Source organism: Ambystoma mexicanum, chromosome 2q (assembly GCF_040938575.1).
Source record: "Ambystoma mexicanum isolate Mex_15411 chromosome 2q, UKY_AmexF1_1, whole genome shotgun sequence".
Taxonomy (NCBI): domain Eukaryota; kingdom Metazoa; phylum Chordata; class Amphibia; order Caudata; family Ambystomatidae; genus Ambystoma; species Ambystoma mexicanum.
Window position 1 is genome coordinate 151,643,210 of NC_090924.1, and position 18,459 is coordinate 151,661,668.

At 48.4% G+C, this 18,459-nt stretch overlaps 1 protein-coding gene across 11 annotated transcripts in view; it reads left to right on the top strand.

Moving 5' to 3' along the window:
- OBSCN (obscurin, cytoskeletal calmodulin and titin-interacting RhoGEF) overlaps window positions 1-18,459 on the top strand; it is a 3,169,051-nt gene that overhangs the window by 2,395,589 nt on the left and 755,003 nt on the right. For all 11 annotated transcript variants that reach the window (XM_069647058.1, XM_069647065.1, XM_069647061.1 and 8 more), the window contains one exon: window positions 15,164-15,245. In XM_069647058.1, coding sequence (XP_069503159.1) covers window positions 15,164-15,245 — 82 coding nt within the window. The remainder of the gene's footprint in view (window positions 1-15,163; window positions 15,246-18,459) is intronic.

Genomic DNA, 18,459 nt, shown 5'->3' on the forward strand with positions numbered 1-18,459 from the left:
AGACCCCGTGTCTGTCCCTTCCACGGCCTCCTCCTCCACCAAACCCCCCACCAACCTGGATGACTCCGTGCCATCTTCCTCCGTCGGACCCTGTGGGGTCTCAGCTGCCCCTTCTGCTGCCAATGAGTCCACCTCCAACCTCCGCCTCTTGGACCTTCCCTCGGCAGCTGTGGCCTGGGACGCGGCACCAGACTCCTCACTCCCCAACAAGATTGCAACCTGGGTGGGGAGCCGGGCCTTGCGTCTCCGGCAGGTGCGCGATCCCTGCCGCTCTGCTCCACAGCACCCTCTCTTCCCTCTTCATCAGTTGACGCTGCAGACAGGGAGAGATAGAACACAGGCATCAGGACACTGGACAATGGACTGATAGACACATGACAGTTGTACATGAGTTTCAGTGTCAAACTTCAGACATGGCATCACACTCCCCAACACACATGTCATTTCAACTCATACACATGAGCAATTCAACAGCATTATTCCACCAGGCAGCACCATCCATACACAAACAACAGTACGAGCAGCCGAAGGTGAGCCTGATGTCACATAAAACACGGGGAGTGCACAACACATGCACACAGGCCACCACACTTACATGCATGTGTTCATCTCCACCAACTGTTGCAGTGATGAGATTGCCATCTATGTCACATCTGCCATTCAGCCTTCTACATGTCAGTGTCACATGCATCCATGTTGCATCACAGTTGCACACTTGTCAAATACACACACATGCACATGTACACAGTGCAGATACATGCAGCTGGAACCACCATCCATGTGTGACACCACAACCATGCCAACGTACATACAAAGTAATTCAAACATGTGTGCTCCCACACCTTTATTTGGCCTGCATGCTTACCAACACATACACCATCCATGTGTCTCACACATGAGAGGACTCACATGTGTCAGCCTCACGCCTCTGTACATACACATCCATGCATGGCCCTACAAAAACACATGTGCAACCTGCACACTACTGGCACACCACAACACGCACAGCGTCCAATCAGTATGCATGTACACTTACCGCTCGACTCCAGACAGGTCTGCCTCTCAAGGACCTGGACGTGGAGCGCTGGGCGTGTGCGTTCCAGGACCCTCATTTGGTGGTCCGACAGGTGGCCCCGGCGCCCCTTGGCATCCGCTGCCTTCAAGAGGCGTTGGTCCTTGTCGAGGGTCCTGGACCTGAAATCCTCCCAGCGCTTCCGGACATATTTGATGTCACTGACTGCCACCCCCTCCCCGTTGATGGCAGTCACAATGTCCATCCAGATCCTGGTCCGTCCTTCATTGTTGGCTCGCGAACTTCCAAAGAGGGCATCATACTGCCCCAGGACTTGCTCCAACAGGACACCAACTTCCCTGGCACTGAAGCTGGTGGCCCTCTGCCTCTCTGGCTGGGGGGTGCCAGTGGTGTCAGATGGTGTTGTGCCCGACATGGCAACCCCAGAGGCAGGTGTGGGTGGGCAACTGGGTCCTAGGGCTGGGCTCTGGAGCAATGGTATCCCTGTCGGGAGTCTTCAGTTCCAGCAGGGGTGGTCGCAGCAACTGCACCCCTGGCTGACGTGCAGGCAGCAAATAGCAGGGCACATGGGCAGCAGGCAGTCAGGCAGCAGCAGATGGCAGGTGGGAGCGTGCTCGGGGCTCTGGGGGGCAGGAAAATGGCCTTTTGGGCAGGAGTGTGGTCTTCCGTGTGTATTCGCGTGGCCAGCTTGATACAGAGTGATTTGGCACGTGAAAGAATTGCACGTCAGCGTGTAATTCGAAGAAAGGCCCTTAGCGCGTAAGCGCGTCAGTGACGTTAGGCACGCAGGCGTTGCCCACAAAGGGCCTTAGCGCATAAGTGACGTTTCACGTGTGGGCTGACTTAAAAAGGTACGAGTATCACGCTATTTCCTTGTACGTGCTTTTTGTGGAGAGCGAGCGGGTGTATCTTGTACTTCTTGCCGGTTCACACGCGATTACTTCACAACTTTTCCAGTTCGTACTCCCTGTTTCCTCAGACTGCGTTCTTTTCTTCTTTTCTCATGCCCCCCCCTTGGTTGTGGGAAACGTAGCTGACACCATCCCAGCTCAGCCCTTGTTGGACCGGCCCATTTTGGCACCTGAACCGGCACAGGATGACTCCCAAGCTGACTTCCAGGTCAGCAAGTCTAAGCCACGTGTGGCGGTGCAAGTTGCTGTCACCAGTTCATGTGGATCCGGGGCAGCAATGTCATCTGCTGCCTCAAGTAGGCAGGGTGGGGAGGCTGCAGGGGCAGCTGCAGCTCTATCCACCCCAGCTCTGAGTCTCCCAGCCGGGACAATGTCAGTCCAGGTCCATCAAACCGACATTGGCCCTGCCAACGTCACCCTGCAGCCAATGCCTGCACCAAGTCATTTGCACACTTCTAGTACCCAGTCTACCTGCGCGTCTGCCCCTACTGACCAGAGCGGCGTAAGCCACTCAGGATCCGCACCACCTTTGAAAAAGAAGAAGAAGGGTGCTCTGGCACTACAGGCTGAGACCCCAGACACGGCTACACACTCCGGCACGTCAAGGAAGCCTAGCTTTAATGAAGCCGAACTTGATGCACTTGTGGCCTGTGTGTCGGCACATAGCCGCGAAATGGTGGTGACTGCAGGGTGCAAGACCACACCTGGTCAATGTAGGGCACACTAACAGACCCTCGCGTACCACATTAGTGCCCTTGGATTTGTGAGGCGCACAGCTGATGATTGCCACAAGCGGTGGAATGACCTGAAACGCAGAGCAAAGAACAAGCTGGCCTCAAATCATGCCTCTACTCTGGTGACTGGCGGTGGGTCTCCACCAGAGGACAACCAACTCACTGAACATGAGTCTGTTGCTGGAACCTTTGTCACAGAGGAACAGATCCAAGGCGTGGGAGACCTACCAGATTACGACGCATTGTCCGGTGAGTGCCCATGCATGTGTGTGTAATACATGTGTATGTTGTTTGGGGGACGGGTTCTGATTGAGTGCCAGGTGAGGGTGTGTACTCCTGAGTGGTATGGGTCACCCATGTGCTTCCTCCAAAACATTCACTGGCCTTGGATTTGGGTATGACAGTATCCCTTCTGCCCACAGTAGCCAATTAGCGCCACATTACTTCAGTTGCCCTTGAACTGTCATCTTGCTACAACATTGTTCTGAATTTTTCAGTGTTCATTCAGGCTGATTGTTTCAATTCTCCCATTTTTGCAACACATTTTTCAGCCCTAATGCCACATATGTGACATGCTTCTGTCATTGATTACACCCCACATTGGCCCACATTTGTTGCCTTGTTATGTGAATGATTAGTCCATTCAGGCTGATTGAGTATTGGCCTGCTCACATACATTTTTGGGGCCTGTTTGAATGTGGAACAAGATAGTTGTTTCCTGTCATGTTGAAGTGACCAACCATTGATGTGTACATCTGCCTGCGATCACTGTATTATTGTACACTGGATGTGATGCAGTGCGTGGCGCATGCGTATTTTGTCACACTATTTAGCATTTTTCATCTCATCATGTCCATATCACATGGATGAGTGACAGTACTCATTCACTGACATATGGCTGTACTTGTCAAATGTACCATGGCTAGGCTACATGCCATCTGTGTGCTGGCATGTGTCATGTATGTGTATTGGTGTCCTCAGTGTCTGCTTTTTGCCTCCCCTTCCAACTCATTAACAGTGCATGCATGCCAGGGTTATTGTCATGTGGGACATGTGTAGGATCTCTGGCTTTTCAGGCCTATGTGTGTGCTATGGTGTTCATGCCTGTTTCCATTTGTTGTCTTTCATGTTTTTGCAGGTGATGACGCACTTGATGCTGTTGAGGTTGAGGAGATGGTGCAGACCCAGGAGGAATCTCAGGCACGACCGGGCACCAGTGGAGGACATGGTGTGGTGGTGGGTGAAAACCCGATCTTATTGCAGACTATACTGTCCAGGGGTGTCTCTGGTTGCACCTCCCCTGACCTCGATGATTCAGGTGCTGAATCGGATGATATGACTTATGTGCTGTCGCAGGTGAGTGTTTCTGGCAGGGATTCTGTTCTGTCCAACCCACCTGCACCAGGGGTAGAACCCTCTATGGGGATGTCAGTGTTGGTAACTCCGCCTTTGGCGGTTACGGATGCAGGGTCACACTCCACAACATCTGATCCTGTTCCTAGGCCAGCAGATCAGAGGGGGAATGCAGTCCTGCAGCCTCAGACAGTGCAGGCACAGCAAGGTGCAGATCGCCTTGCCCCACACAGGTGTGGTGCCCGCCGACGCGGTGGCCGTGCGCCACCAGGCAATACTGTATGGGAAAACTCCATATACGGTATAGCAGCACAACAGGGAGCATCAGTTGAAATGATGGCTCAGGCAATGGAGAGGGTGGCCACTTCCATTCTCCCCCATGAAAGGCAGATGGAGCAACAACAGCAGGCAACAGACTCAATTTGCCAATCACACATGGAAGACATGTTGGCGTCCAACAGGGACCGACGGGTGGCACTGAAGACTCCGCAGGAAGCCATTTCTGTAGAGTCACAGGGCCACAGGGAAGCCCTGAGGTTAGAACTCCAGTTCCTCAGGCAGACTCTAAGTGAACTTGAGGCTTCCTGAAATTTAAGGTCAGAACAGCAGCTGGAGCAGCTTACATGTTCGCTCTCAGCTGAGCTGCAGGCAACTCGGGAGGAGATCCGGGCATCACGCGAGGCCATGCGTGCAGAAATGCAGGCAACCCATGAGGTGCTGCATGGGGATCTCTGCACTATCATCCTTCAGAATCAGACCTTCAACACTCGCATGCTTGCTGCCATGGAGGACCATACCAGGGTTTTGCGTGGGCTGCCTCCCATAGCACCACCACCTCCTGATGCAGAAGTAGAGGGTGAAGAGAGCAACAGCAGCAGTTCTCCCACAATAGCGTAGCCGTGAAAGCCATGAGCCCATGGAGGTATTTTTTTTTCACAACATCCACGCAGGTGGGTGTTGGTGGCACCCTGACCTTGAATCTCCTGGGTGGCCACCCCCCCACCCCCCGGCCCCCACATGTCCATTTTTAAAAAGATTTTTTTTTTTTACAGTGTGTTGCCTTGTGTGGCTCCCGTGGGCATTGTTAGGGAGAATTCTCTGTTTAGGCTGAATTTCCTAACCTAGTGAGTCCCCCAGCAGCTTTGCTGGATTTTTGGGGTTTATTTTTTTCTCCTGCCAAGAGTGAGACTCTATTACCCTCACTCTTGGACATGACTTGAGAGTGTTTCTGTGACTTGCTATGTGCTTATTGGCTATTGGGTATTTTTTCCCATAGGCTATCATTGGTTTTTTTTATGTGTGTTACACAGCACCCTCAGTGCAGTAACACAGGGGTGTCATAGAGACCCCCAAACATAGACTCCACACCCTGGGACTGACTACTGTCTCCCTGGGTCTGTAAAGTCACCATTGACTTTACTACTCCTAACTTAGGAACTTAACCAGTACAAACCATCATACTGTGGAAGTACTGGTAGGAGCAATTTGATTGCTCCTGGGTCCGTTGTCGAGGGGGTACTGTCCCGTCCCCCCTCGCCGAGTTTCTGGCTGGTGGCAGTGGATACCACGGAAATATTCCACCGGAATATTTCCCAATGGGATTTTCCATTGATTTTAATGCACCACTTGTTGGTGCAATTTTAAAGATACCGGTGGTTTATTTATTTAATATAAATTCACCGGTTGGGATTTTTTGCCAGTACTCGCCGCCAAAATGGCGTCTAGGTTCACTTCAGTAACCCTGAACCCGAGTCAAGCCTTTGTTCCACTTTTGGCGGGCTTCTGCACAGAAGCCCTCCAAAGTGGTGCCATTCTATCTGGGTACCACAGGGGGTGTGGGAGGGGGTTTAGGCACCCTGGACTGAGTTGCCTTGCCAACTCATGTCGCACTCTGGTGTGATTGGCCCAAGTGGTGAGCCACCCCGCTCACCACTTAGCATGTTTGAGTGACAGCTAGGCTGTATGAATGGGGGTTTGCTGCATAAAAGCAGGGTTTTTGGGACTGGTTCTTCAGAAGTCGCCACAGGACCGAGCCGAGCCGACCTACCAAGACAACACCACCGGTGAAGCCCTGCGGAACCGTCTCACCACTTTTCCCGACGACAGAGAAGATCTCCCGCCGGAGAGTCTTCTTCCCTTGACTGGTGGGGACAACCAGTTTCTGCCTTCTTTTCGCTGCCCTGAAGCATCTCGTGGCCGCCTTGCCTGTGCCAAGCACCCCGGCAACCGGGATACCACTTTTTACCTCAACCGCGAAAGAGGGGTAACATCCTTTTAACCGGAAAAACTCCACGACTGGTTTCTTCCCTGGTAGTGCAACGACCTCCAGCTTTCCTCCACGACGAGATCTTCTCCTCCTCTGGACGTCGCCGCGACTTGCACCCACTACCAGGAACAACTGCCACCGCTGGAGGATCCTTTCCATTTTAAAGGTACCTTGTTCCGCCCGGCTTCCCTTGCCACCGATTGTACGGGGTAGATTTAGCCCTCAGCTCTCGACCCTGGGTAAGCCTGGGACACCCTAACTAAACTTTTCTTCACTGGTTCACTGGGAAAAACCTTTTCTACTCACCTGTAAAGACTTGTGACATTGTGTGATCTTGGGCATCTTTTTGCCTGGCTTTCCCTAGAGTGGGCCTGCCAACCGAACTTCCTTGCTCCTCAATAGACTGCCTTTCTAAACTTACTGTGAATCTCTGAAAAGTGTTTTACCTTGCTGTTTTCATTACTTCTGCCTTTTCCCTCCCTTTTTAACTAGCTTGTTGGAGTGCCATCTAACGTTAAGCGCTCACCTCTGTTTGGAAATAAGTGGTGTTAACGTAGACTTGTCCAACAAATAACTAGGGATGTACATATAAGTAATAGTGACGGTGTTTTGACTTACTTACCTTTTCTGTGCTAGTGTAATTTATGAGTGTGTCTTTTAAATAAATAATTATATACTTTTACACCTAGCTCTGGTCAGTGTTTGCTTGTACTACTGTGCCTCTGTACCTATTATGTATGCTCTGTATACTGCCTAACTCTTCTTGAGGGAAGTCTGACTGCTCAGCCACAGCTACCAGGTAAATCTGGGTGGTACAGACTGCTACCAAGTGGGTTTACTTCCAAACACCTGTAGCCTTAAATCTTTTGCAGTGGTCCCAGAGGGAACTGCACAGGTTTCTGTCTAACAGGCATCCACTGTGTATTCCAGCTGGGCACATGCAGGCGTGTCCTGTGTTTGGGTTAGATGCTTGGGTTCCTGACACACACACCCCTCCTGCTTCCCTTTCCATGGGCTTGCAAAGGGCGTGACCAACTGATAGTGACTTTCACGGTGACATTGGGCTCCCATGAGCTGTGTGGGCAGTCTGTAGTTAAAACTGTGTGTACATCCCTAGTGGGGATTGTTGTTGTATTGAACACTGCATGGTGTATTGATATGTGCTTGTGCATCCATGTCTTCCTCCTTATTCACAGGTACCTTCTTCATGTCTTCACAACTTCCTCCTTATTCACAGGTACCTTCTTCATGTCTTCACAAGGCCTTCCCCTTTGCGGATGCAGTTCATGTTGTATGCAGTACACTGACACATCTGCCTGACGTCAACACTATGCAATTGGAAGGGGTGGATGTTCTGGCTTATTCAGGTTGTAAAACTTGCACTACTTTGATTTGGTACTGTCATATTTTGGCAATGTTTCATCCTCTGTTGCTCTATTGTGTTGCTGGTAAGTATTTGGTCATGTGTGCTGTTTGTTATTGATTACTGGAGCATATTGTCTGTGGCCTGTTTCCATTTGGGACAGTGCACTCTGTGACACTTGTGTCATGTGTTGTGCATTCCTTTGTTTGCTTTCAAATTGCATGACATGCCATGGTGTGTTGGATAGCGGAGATGGGGAGGGGTTGGGTAACATGGCGCTGTTTCATGTTCTATTTTGCAAGGGGGTAGTCATTCATGCAGCATACATGTGTGCCTTTTTGTGACACAGCATTGGTTGTCTTTAGGTAGGTAGGGATGCACACAATGTAACACTTCCAGGGATCAATCACAGGCTGGTATGGTTGTGACAGTTGACTGTCCCTTATGTCATCATCATTGATTGTCAGCTGGTATGTACCAGGGCTGTGTGCACTCCACAGGGGTGTGATTTTAGGTGAAGTAATTAGCCACCAGCTGCCTACGGGCTGCCTCACCACGTGCCCTTTCCCCTCCCATGCGCAGCGGCCGTGCATGTGGTTGGGGATGTGGGGGCACCACCATGTCCACCAGCAGGCCCCGGCGGGTTGCAATGTTGTGCAGGACACATGCTGCCACTATGATCCTGCACACTTCTGGGGTCGCGTAATGCAGCTGTCCACCAGAGCGGTCAAGGGAGCAAAGCGTGACTTGAGCACTCCGAATGTGCACTCCACTATGCCCCGGGTTGCAAAATGGGCTGTGTTGTATCTTACCTCAGGTGGTGTGGTGGGGTTCCGAATTGGTGTCATCAGGTGGGTGCTCAGAGGGTAGGCACTGTCCCCTGGGGAGGTGATGATGGGTATCATTAGTGGGGTTGTGACATTACTGAATATCTGACATGCATGCATGTGCAGAGGCATTTATACTCACCAAGCAGCCATGTATTGCCATGCCGCCCAGCTTCTAGGTCCCAGTTTAGGGTTGACATTCTGTAAATGAAACTGTCATGGGTGGACCCTGGATAGTTGGCATATACTGAGGTGATGATTCCCTTGGCATCACATACTACCTGCACATTGATGGAATGCCAGTGCTTGCGGTTTCTATAGATGTGCTCAGTTGCCCTGGGAGGACGTACAGCCACATGGGTGCAATCAATGGCACCTAGCACTTTGGGGAAGTGTGCCACCCCGTAAAAATCCTGGACGGCAGCCTGCCTTTCTGCAGGTGTTCTGGGCAGGTATATGTGCCTGCGGACTGAGGGGCGTGCAGTCATGATGGGCAACACCTGGTGTAGGCAGCGTGACTGCGTGGCCTGTGACACCACCCCCACTATGGCACTTGTCCACTGAAATGAACCAGTGGCCAAGAAGTGCAGTACATTGAGCACCTTTTCCAAGGGTCTCAGTGCTTGGGAGCACAGGGTGGGTGATGTGAGGTCATCCTCCCACTCACTCACCAGGTTGAGTATTATGTGAGGTGGAAACCTGTACCTCCCATACACCTGGTCATCGGGCATCCCAAAAAGGCTGGTCCTGGGTGTAAGAATTCTGGCCCTGACAATCCTCCTCCTCCTGCGGTGTGCCACGACCACTGCTGCGAGGAACGGTATATTCATCGTAGCGTCTGAGCTTGTTTGTTGTTTGCGCGCACTTATATGCTGCGCGGGTCCGCGTACGCCTGCTTCCTGCTGCCGTACGTGTTTCTGGATTAGCGCGTCTTTTTTGGCGCATGCGTTTCCCCTGTTCGATTCCATGAATACGTGTTGTAGGCGCGCGTGTAGGTGTTCAGCGCATTTGCCTCCTGTACTTCCCCCATAACGCCCACATTTTCACGCGTTGTTCCCCATTCCGCGTGTTACGCCCCGTGTTCCGCCTACTTTTGTTGTGTGCGCCGCGCTATGTGCGCTTTCGCTGTGCGCATAGCGCACGCCGTTTGATGATGTGTGCGCCCGCGTGCGCCACGCAGGATTTTGGCGCACATCCCAGTATTTACACGCGGACAGACTTCCATGAATCGATGTGCACGGCTTTCGCACGCTTGCACTGCGATTTTAGGCGCACATTAATTCCATGAATCGGCCTGTAAACCACTAAGAAAAGACAATCCAATTCTTTGTCTCTGTGGCAGCTGGTAGAGAAGGGGACCATGTCTCTAAATCAGCTATTTCCAGTTGGATTGTTAAATGCATCATACTGTGTTACTCTCTTGCCAAGAGAGACTTAGGGCCTCATTACGAGTTTGGAGGTAGCCAGGCCCTTGATAAGGGCAAGGCTGCCTCCAAAGTCAGGTCCGGGTTCCCTGATTGGGAAATACCAGGCCATTCCGACCGTGGAGGGCCCGGTATTTCCCCATTCAGGGAACCCGGACTTGGACCATCCCCATTCCCATTGAGCCCCTACAGGGCTCAATGGGAATGGGGAGCATACTAACAACGGGCCCGTTAATGACGGGCCCGTTGTTAGCATGCTGGGCCGCTTGCGGGACCCGCTAAGGTCGTCTGGTGAAACCAGGCGTCCAGAGCGTGTCCCCCGAGCAGACCTCGTAATAGGGCGGAAAGGGGTTAACGGCTCCGGCACCTTTACCGGCACCATTAACCCCTTACTGCCCACCTCATAATGAGGCCCTTACCCTTTACACCTAGAGCTCACTCTGCTCGAGGCACAGCGGCTACTATAGCCTTCTTTGCAAATGTTCCTCTAGATTCTATTTTCAAAGCAGCAACCTGGAGTTCTGTTTATACTTTCGCTCAACATCTGGATCAGTCCTTGAAAGAAGACGGCAACTTTTGTATTACACAAAGAAAATGCAGCAGCAGACTTCTCCTCCAGCTTGGCTTCAAGGAACAGCTTCTTCTTGCTTCAGCTTCCACTTCAGCTTCTGAACAAATTGATGATTGAGAGGTCCCCTGTTATACACATTGGTTCCCATTCACTCAGGCTGAGCCAGGCTCAATCAACCAATCACACAGAAGGGCATTCATGCAGAAAGGCAGCCAATCAGGCTAACAGGCATTCAGGCCTATACATTTTGTATATAGCGCCAGCACACCCAAGGTCCTCAGGGGGCTCACAATACAAAACAGCAAAAAACAAGTGATGAAGTAGTCAAAATATCAAAGAGATCAATCTACACCTTTATCAAACAGGTATGTTGTTAAGCATTTTTTAAATTGCGCTAATGAAGGAATTGTTCTGATTGCGAAAAGGACGGCATTCTAATTTTCTTCAGGACACCCCGTTGTTGTGACAAAAGAGCATCTGTGTTTGAGCACAAGGTACGTCTGATAGGCATTTTCTTAATTCAGGAACAAAGATATGTAGGGGCGTCATTGGCCACACATTTAAACGCCAGAGTAGAAGCCTTAATTTTTAATCTTTGGTTTACCGGAAGCCAATGCAGTTTCCGATGGGCTACAGATATATGAGATTGGCGCCCCATTCCACAGACTGCACAGACTTCTCCTGTAGCCTTTTGACATTAGCCTGGGTAGTACCTACAAAAAGGCTATTGCAATAATCTGATTTTGAATTTTTAATAGCTGCCACGATCAGAGCCCTGTTGGTTTCAGAGACGTAAGAATTTGCCACAACAGGTGAATCATATACGAGCAAGTGGAACTTAATTGGGATGCATGTTTCTTGAAAGTTATTTGGGAGTCAAAATAGACTGCCAATGTTTTTACAGATTCAGAAACTTGAATAAAGTTGCCTGAGATCATAAAACGACTATATTGGGAACCAATTTATTTAGCTTAACATCTGTGCCAAAAATAAGCAAACAGTTTTCTTATCATTGAGAGCAAGTGAATTCGATGGCATCCATGATTGTATAGCAGCAAAAACTTCATTTACCCTATTCGAGTCTTTAGCATAGGATCCAGACAACTCCAGTATGATCTGGGTGTCATCGGCATAGTTAGCAAACTGCACACACAGACCATCTAGGATATTGCATAATGGTCTGGAGTATACATTGAACAATATAGGCGAAAGGCACGAGCCGTGTGGCACGCCACAGGTGAAAGGCACAGTTTGAGACTGTGGAGAATCTTACACCACTTTCGCCATCCTGCTCGAACATTTACCAATCCGAGCTAGTGTGTCTGCCAAAATATTGTGATCTACTAAATCAAAGGCAGCGGAAAGGTCGAGTAACAGAAGCATTGCTACACCACCTCTGTCAATAATTTTTGCTATATTCGATTTCAGATCCAAAAGGGCCGTCGCAGTGCCGTGAATTTTACCTAAACCAGATTGCCCAGGGGCGAGAATTCCGTATTGTTCCACAAAGGCTTAATATTGGCAGCATGCCACTTTATCGAGAACTTTCAGTAGGAAGGGCACATTTGTTATAGGCCTATAGTAACTATGGTCACTAGGATCAAGATGCTCCTTTTTTAGTAGAGGCGTGATCCAAGCCTCTTTGAGACATTCAGGGACGTTGGTCTCTGAAAAGGACCAATGAATGAACTTAGAGATCCATGGAACTAATGATACCAGAAACTCTTTAAAATAGGATCCCGGGTAAATATCCCCTTTAGAAGGGATAGGTTTCATCCCGTGCACAATATTTAGTACATCACTGTCCAATCTTTTTTTAAATGAGAACAGTGTGACTGTAGCTGGCATATCTAGGGGAGCAACTGGAGCAGGATAAGACATTGTAGTTCCTGTATTCTTAATGACTCTAACTCGTTCACTATTAAGAGCTTGATGTTGCAATATCTTCTGTGCAAATCCTTCATGGATTTGTTGGCACCATTTGTTGTCAGTAATAACATGCAATTCAGCCATTGTCCCTTTTAATTCATTTAGAATTAAGAACAGTTCCCTAGAGTTTGATTTTGCATGTGTAATCCAATCGTTTAGTTTAGTTTCTTTCGCTGTAAGAATGATGTTCTTAAGGTTTTTTACTGCATCCTTATAAACATGAGGGGTAGAATCAGAGGGAGACGTCCTCCAGCTGTGTTCAGCCTTACGTTTGACTTTCCTGGCGGATAGTACTTCAGCTGTGAACCACTGATTTTGTTGTGATGTTTTCTTTTGAACAGTAGGACTGAGAGGTGATAGGGTATCAAAGACATTGTTAGTAATGGCTCTAAGTTGACTAGTAAAAGTTGCGAGAGATATACCCTCTTCTATAGTAGATAGTTGAGGAATATTTAACAAGTAAAATGCCTTGTGTGTAACTTTCCGAGTGTTCCTTAACAGGACACATTTCTTGGTCATAGGACTGTCTATATTAAGAAGTAGGGAGGAATAGAGTTCGAACAAGAGGAAAGAATGATCCGACAAAATACAGTTTTGAATGACTACAGGCGAAATAGCTTGGTTTCTGGTCATAACCCAATCCAAAATATTCCCTGCAGAGTGTGTGGCGGTTTTCACATGTTGTTGATACCCAAGGGTCTCAAGAGTATCTCACAATGATAAAACGAGTTAATCTGAGGGATCATTTGCCCGTAAATTAAAATCTCCTAGTATAAGGAAAGATGACAAGTGTTTAGAAACGGCCCCAAGGGAGGCTAATAACTGTTCCTCAAAAAACAGTGTCTGAATAGGTGAAATAGTAAAATACTGAGCATTGTCTTTGGGTTAAAATTCAATTGAATACGATAGATTCACAATGATCGAGTTCTAGATTATCAGATTTAAAAATGTTCAGGTATTCTCTGAAAATTAATGCAACTCCGCTTCCTCTTGATCCCAAGCGATCAGTATGAAGGATATTATACCCTTTAGGAGTTACAAACTGAGTAACATGTAATGCAGCTTTCAATTGATTGCTTTTCTCCTGCAGATTCCTCATCTGATAGATATTCTATCCAGCTTTGCTGCTTCTGAAATATTTCCGAAAGGGGCATAGTGGACATTGACCCGGTTGTCGACCAACAATTCGTCTTGCTCGCCATCTGGTTGTGGGCTCTGGACGTGACGTCATGCATCATATAAGTAGCACGTCACTACGCCCAGACCTCAGTTCCTTTTTTCCGCGTGCTATCATGCTGCTTTAGGAACACAGAGCTTCGACACTTTCGATGTTTTAATCAGAAAACGTGTATTTTGTCATAAATTCTCGCACGGGTGTCCGGTTTCAAGCAGTGTTCCGATTGTGGCACCAAGATGTCCCATACCGACAGACATGAGTTGTGTCTCTGGTGCCTCGGCACGGGACTGACTGGTGTCCGTCGTGCGCCAAGATGCAGCCGAAATCCCTTTGTGACCAAGCTGAAAAACTTGCTCTGGGTAGACCACCCTCAAAATCTCTGGCGTGGTCGACGGTTCGGTCTTCGGAGGCCAAAACCGAGGGGCATACCCCCGAGAAACACTGGTGGAAAAAGAAACGGTCTCACTCGAGGAGCCACTCTTACTGGTGTGGCCCTTTTGTACTCTTCCTGTGTGCATTGGGTGCACCTGGGTGAACTGGGAGCACCTGTGGGCCCGATTCCCATCACCTGTGTCCATTTACCAGCTGCTCTGAGGTGTAGGTATCGCCGTATTACCGATCAAATTTGCCAGTATTACTGGTGAATACAAACTCGTACTATGGCGATAAAACCCGTTGTGCCTGTAACACCGGTGCCGGAGGCTGGACCATCCGGTATTCCGTTGTTGGAATTGCTGCCAATAGTAATTCCAGATGTGATACTGGCACCGTTCTTATGGCACCAGTGTCCCGGTAAACTCGTACTTGGCTGGAACAGTGAAGGTGCAAGTAAACTGAATTACAGGTACTTTTACTGTATACCGGCAAACTTGTAATGAGCACCCATGATTTTTAAACAGTTTACAATTTCAAATAATATTTTGAAAAAATACAACCTAGATTGCCCTTCTCTTGATTTGTGAACTAGTTTCCTAAAATCAGGTCGATAGTATCTGGTCGCTGGGACCTATGTAATTTTGCTTGCTCTGATGTTGCATTGGAGTTACAACCAACCTGTTCATGTAATTTCACAATGCAATGGACTCTCTACAGCACCTCACATATGCCTGAACAGTTTCTTCTTGGGCTTTCTCTTGACATTTGTTGTTAAGTCCTTCTAGAAAACATTTCTGATATTCAGCCAGCAGATAAACAGACTACACAGGTTTCCAGTTCACAATCTAGTTCTTTCAAATGCACATCATTTGATTACCATTTTGTTGACAGAATGGCCACTTGGTTAGCAACCGGGCTGTTCTTCAGCTCTTGTTAACCAAACATTTTCCGCTCAGCTGTTAACCTGAGCATGCAGCGTTTTAACAGCCCATGCAGTCCGCAGCTGTAGGGTATAAGCTTATATTATGCATTTTTATTACAAAATACTTTGAGGAAAATTAGCTACTCTATCTGAGCAGTAATAAGCCTAAAATGATCCATTTGCATCTTATGCTAATTGATTGTTTAAACCAATGCAATGCCTGTGCAATATAATGCAATGAGCGTAATGATTTGTTCTTTTGTTTTTAAATGGCAAAGAGAAAAAATATTTGTTGGCCAAGAAGCAAAGACAGAGGCGAAAGGTGCATTCCTTCTATGAAGTTAAAGAGGAAATTGGAAAGTAAGTCTAAAAATAAATATTTTCTAGTTTTGGAATCCAATGGCGTGAATGGGATGCTCCATTAATGTAACTTGTCTTGATAGAATTCTGATTTGATTTGCCTTAGAAGTACATACGACCTGTTTAAAATCTGATTTGTGTTTAAGGATAATTGGATAAGCGTTAATACAAAACGGTCACAAACTATCAAGCTTTCTTTGACAAAATGTTCTATTGCTTCCATTGTATTGTGCTTTTTAATATCTACATTGTTCTTTGCTTAATGGAACTGCCCAAGAAAATATATTCATTCTGTATTTGCAGAATTTGTTTATGGATTTGATTACAAATAAGCATTGGAAGTACCAACAGCTTGGGCTTTTGTGTAAGGATAGGAAAGGCACTTGCCAGACACTGCCATAGTGCCATTAACTGGCAATTGATGGTAGCAGGTGCAGAAAAATGCATATACCATGACATTTAATAGCTGTGCCTGCCATATGCCTCATACCTATGCACAAGCCAAAACAGTTGGATTTGCCAATGCTTGTTTTTAACGGGACTTCAGTGAAGGACATGCATAGTGCTTATAAATTGAGTGGCCGTAGGCAGACCTGGTTATGACATTTTTATTACAATAGTAGCACATTTACAGTCCCAATTAAGTCATTGGGCCTCATTAGGACCCAGGCGTTAAGGGGTTAACGGCGCTGTAAAAAAGGCTGTGGCGCCGTTAAACCCTTAACGCCTTACTACGAGGTCCCTTTGTGGGACCCGACCTTAACGGCTGGTCTAGATCAGCCGTTAAAGTAGCGGCCCGCAAAGGGACTCTCGAGGTAAGTACGGTACCGCAATTTGCGGTACCGTACTTACCGCCTTCCCCATTCCCATTATGCCCTATCGGACAAAAATGGGAATGGGGAAGGGCCATGGTGGAATGGGGAATTACCCCCCGCCAATAGCACCATGGTTTTCCGCCGGAGTCCGAATGAGGGCCATTAACTCTAAGAAGACTGCTTTGGGAAAACACTGGCAGGCGCTTCAGGTGCAAGTTGGTAAGGCTTGACTAAAGTGAGCACAAAGAGTTCCCATGAGGAGGTGTTTTGAACTGGGAGGGGCAGGAACTGTGAAGGCATGGCCATGGGGATTAGGATGGCCATGGGCAGTCCATGGGTGGGCACATAACCAAACAACACATACAAGCTGTGTGCCCCTCCTCATGAATTTCTCCCTATCTGTACTCTAATGCAATAGTTTCAGCCCAAAGGTGGCGCAAGTGCCACCTAATACGCTAAACTAATTAGATTAGCACATATCCCATAGCCAATATTGCAGGTGCTGGTAATATCAGCAATTCTGCACATGGACTCTTATGGGACTTTGTGGAATGAGGATTTACAACCATTATCAGCACTCGTAATGCGGCAGTAATACTGCTGGACCGAGTGCCAGTAATAGTGTTACCATTTGCCAGTATCCTGGTGGAATTACCGCCAGGATACCAGCAAAGTTACAGTGAGGCCATTCTGAGCCTTTGTATGGAATTATTGATGCTAACATTTAGGCATTTCTCCTCACATGTGCATACCCATAACTTTTGGTAATGTTTTGACTGTGGGGATTACATTTCTTATTAATATGTGTTAAGACGGATTTCTGAACTCTGTCCTGGCGGCACAGAAGTTCAGAAGGCCAACCTAATTACTTGGAACAGGGTAACCTCTGGACAAGCCAGACCAATCAGGGTAGCGATCGTGGCGGTCAAGACTAGGTCTCAAGAGGGGTGAGGGTGACTGAAAGCCCGCTATGAGCACACAAAGCAAGGACACTTACAAACTACTCCAAACAGGTGTTATATAAAAATATATAAACATTTATTCCAAGGCCTTTGCAATAATGACCGTAGCGAGAAATCACAATACAACTCTAGTAAACCAACACATACCAAACCAATACAATATATATACAAATACAAACAAGTCTAAAGCGTTAGATGCACGAAATGTGTAGTTCACCTAGAAGGGAAGCAAAACAGGCAGTGCGAAATAATGCTTAGACCCAGTCCGCCTTCAGAGGCACCTAACTAAAAGGAAGTCCGAGCCCTACGAAGAGTGGAGCCTTGTGCTCAAAAGTACCTGCACACGCTGGTGCCAACGGGCAAAAAGGGGAGTCTCTTCGAGGGAATCAGGCAGTTCAGTTTAGTGCACAAATGAAGAAGAACAGAGTTCCGCGACTCAAGCACAGCCTCCACTGTGGGCAGAAGCAGAGCGCGAGTACGGAAAGGCGTGCTGTTTTGACACAGCAGGGAAAAGCTATGGGCTCCTGCAGGAGGGCGACCAGTTCCTAGCTATGCTACTCACCGGTCCCCGATGCAAGCAGACCCAGGCTTCTCCGCATCAGTTTCAGTGCTGGCAGGTTCAGGAGAGCAGGGGACGTCTCGTCGTCGTGTAGATTCTGCAGCAGCAGAGTTGAGTTAAAGATGTCCCAAACAAAGTGGGCCCGCACAGTTTGTTACCACAGCAGGGCAACGGAGTGGCCGTGCGTATCTCAGCCAAATGTACACTATTCACTTCAGACCTGGGAACCCCAAGTGTACGAATCGTGTGAGAGTGACAAGGACTAGAAATACAACACAACCTGGCGGCGGTTACAGAGCAAGGCTCCTGGGTAGGCTGGTCAGTCTGCTGGATGGCCCAGAGACACTTCCGAAGGCTTACGTGCAGGAGATGGTGAAGATGCCAAGAATAGCTGTTCCCGCTATTCCAAGGGTCGAAGTACCAGTACAGGCCTTCTGGTTCGATCAGACGTAAAAAGGGTTTCACAAGGCGACAGCAGTGCAGAGGAGCAGTCCTTCAGCGGGTCACCAGCGATTCCTCGGTTCAGCCTCGTGGTTGCAGGATACTTGGCTCCTGTATTCCTTCGTTCGTGAGAACTCAGGAGATCGACATGGTAGTGGCGTTTCCAGCCCCCTCTTATGCACGGTTCCCTTCACGCCAAAACAGAGGGGACCCAATGGGAGATCCGCTCATCAACACTCACACCATACGTGGACCTATCACGGACCAAGGTGGTCCCAGGCATTCACACCACCCTAGACTCTCTGGCACCCACGATGTGTATTGGGACCAGACATCCCAGCCCACATCCTGGAGGCACACACAAGGCCTGTAGAAGCCCGCGAAAGCATCTGTGTTTCGCGGGAAAGTACATGCCCAAATAAGGAAGGCCCCGGGTC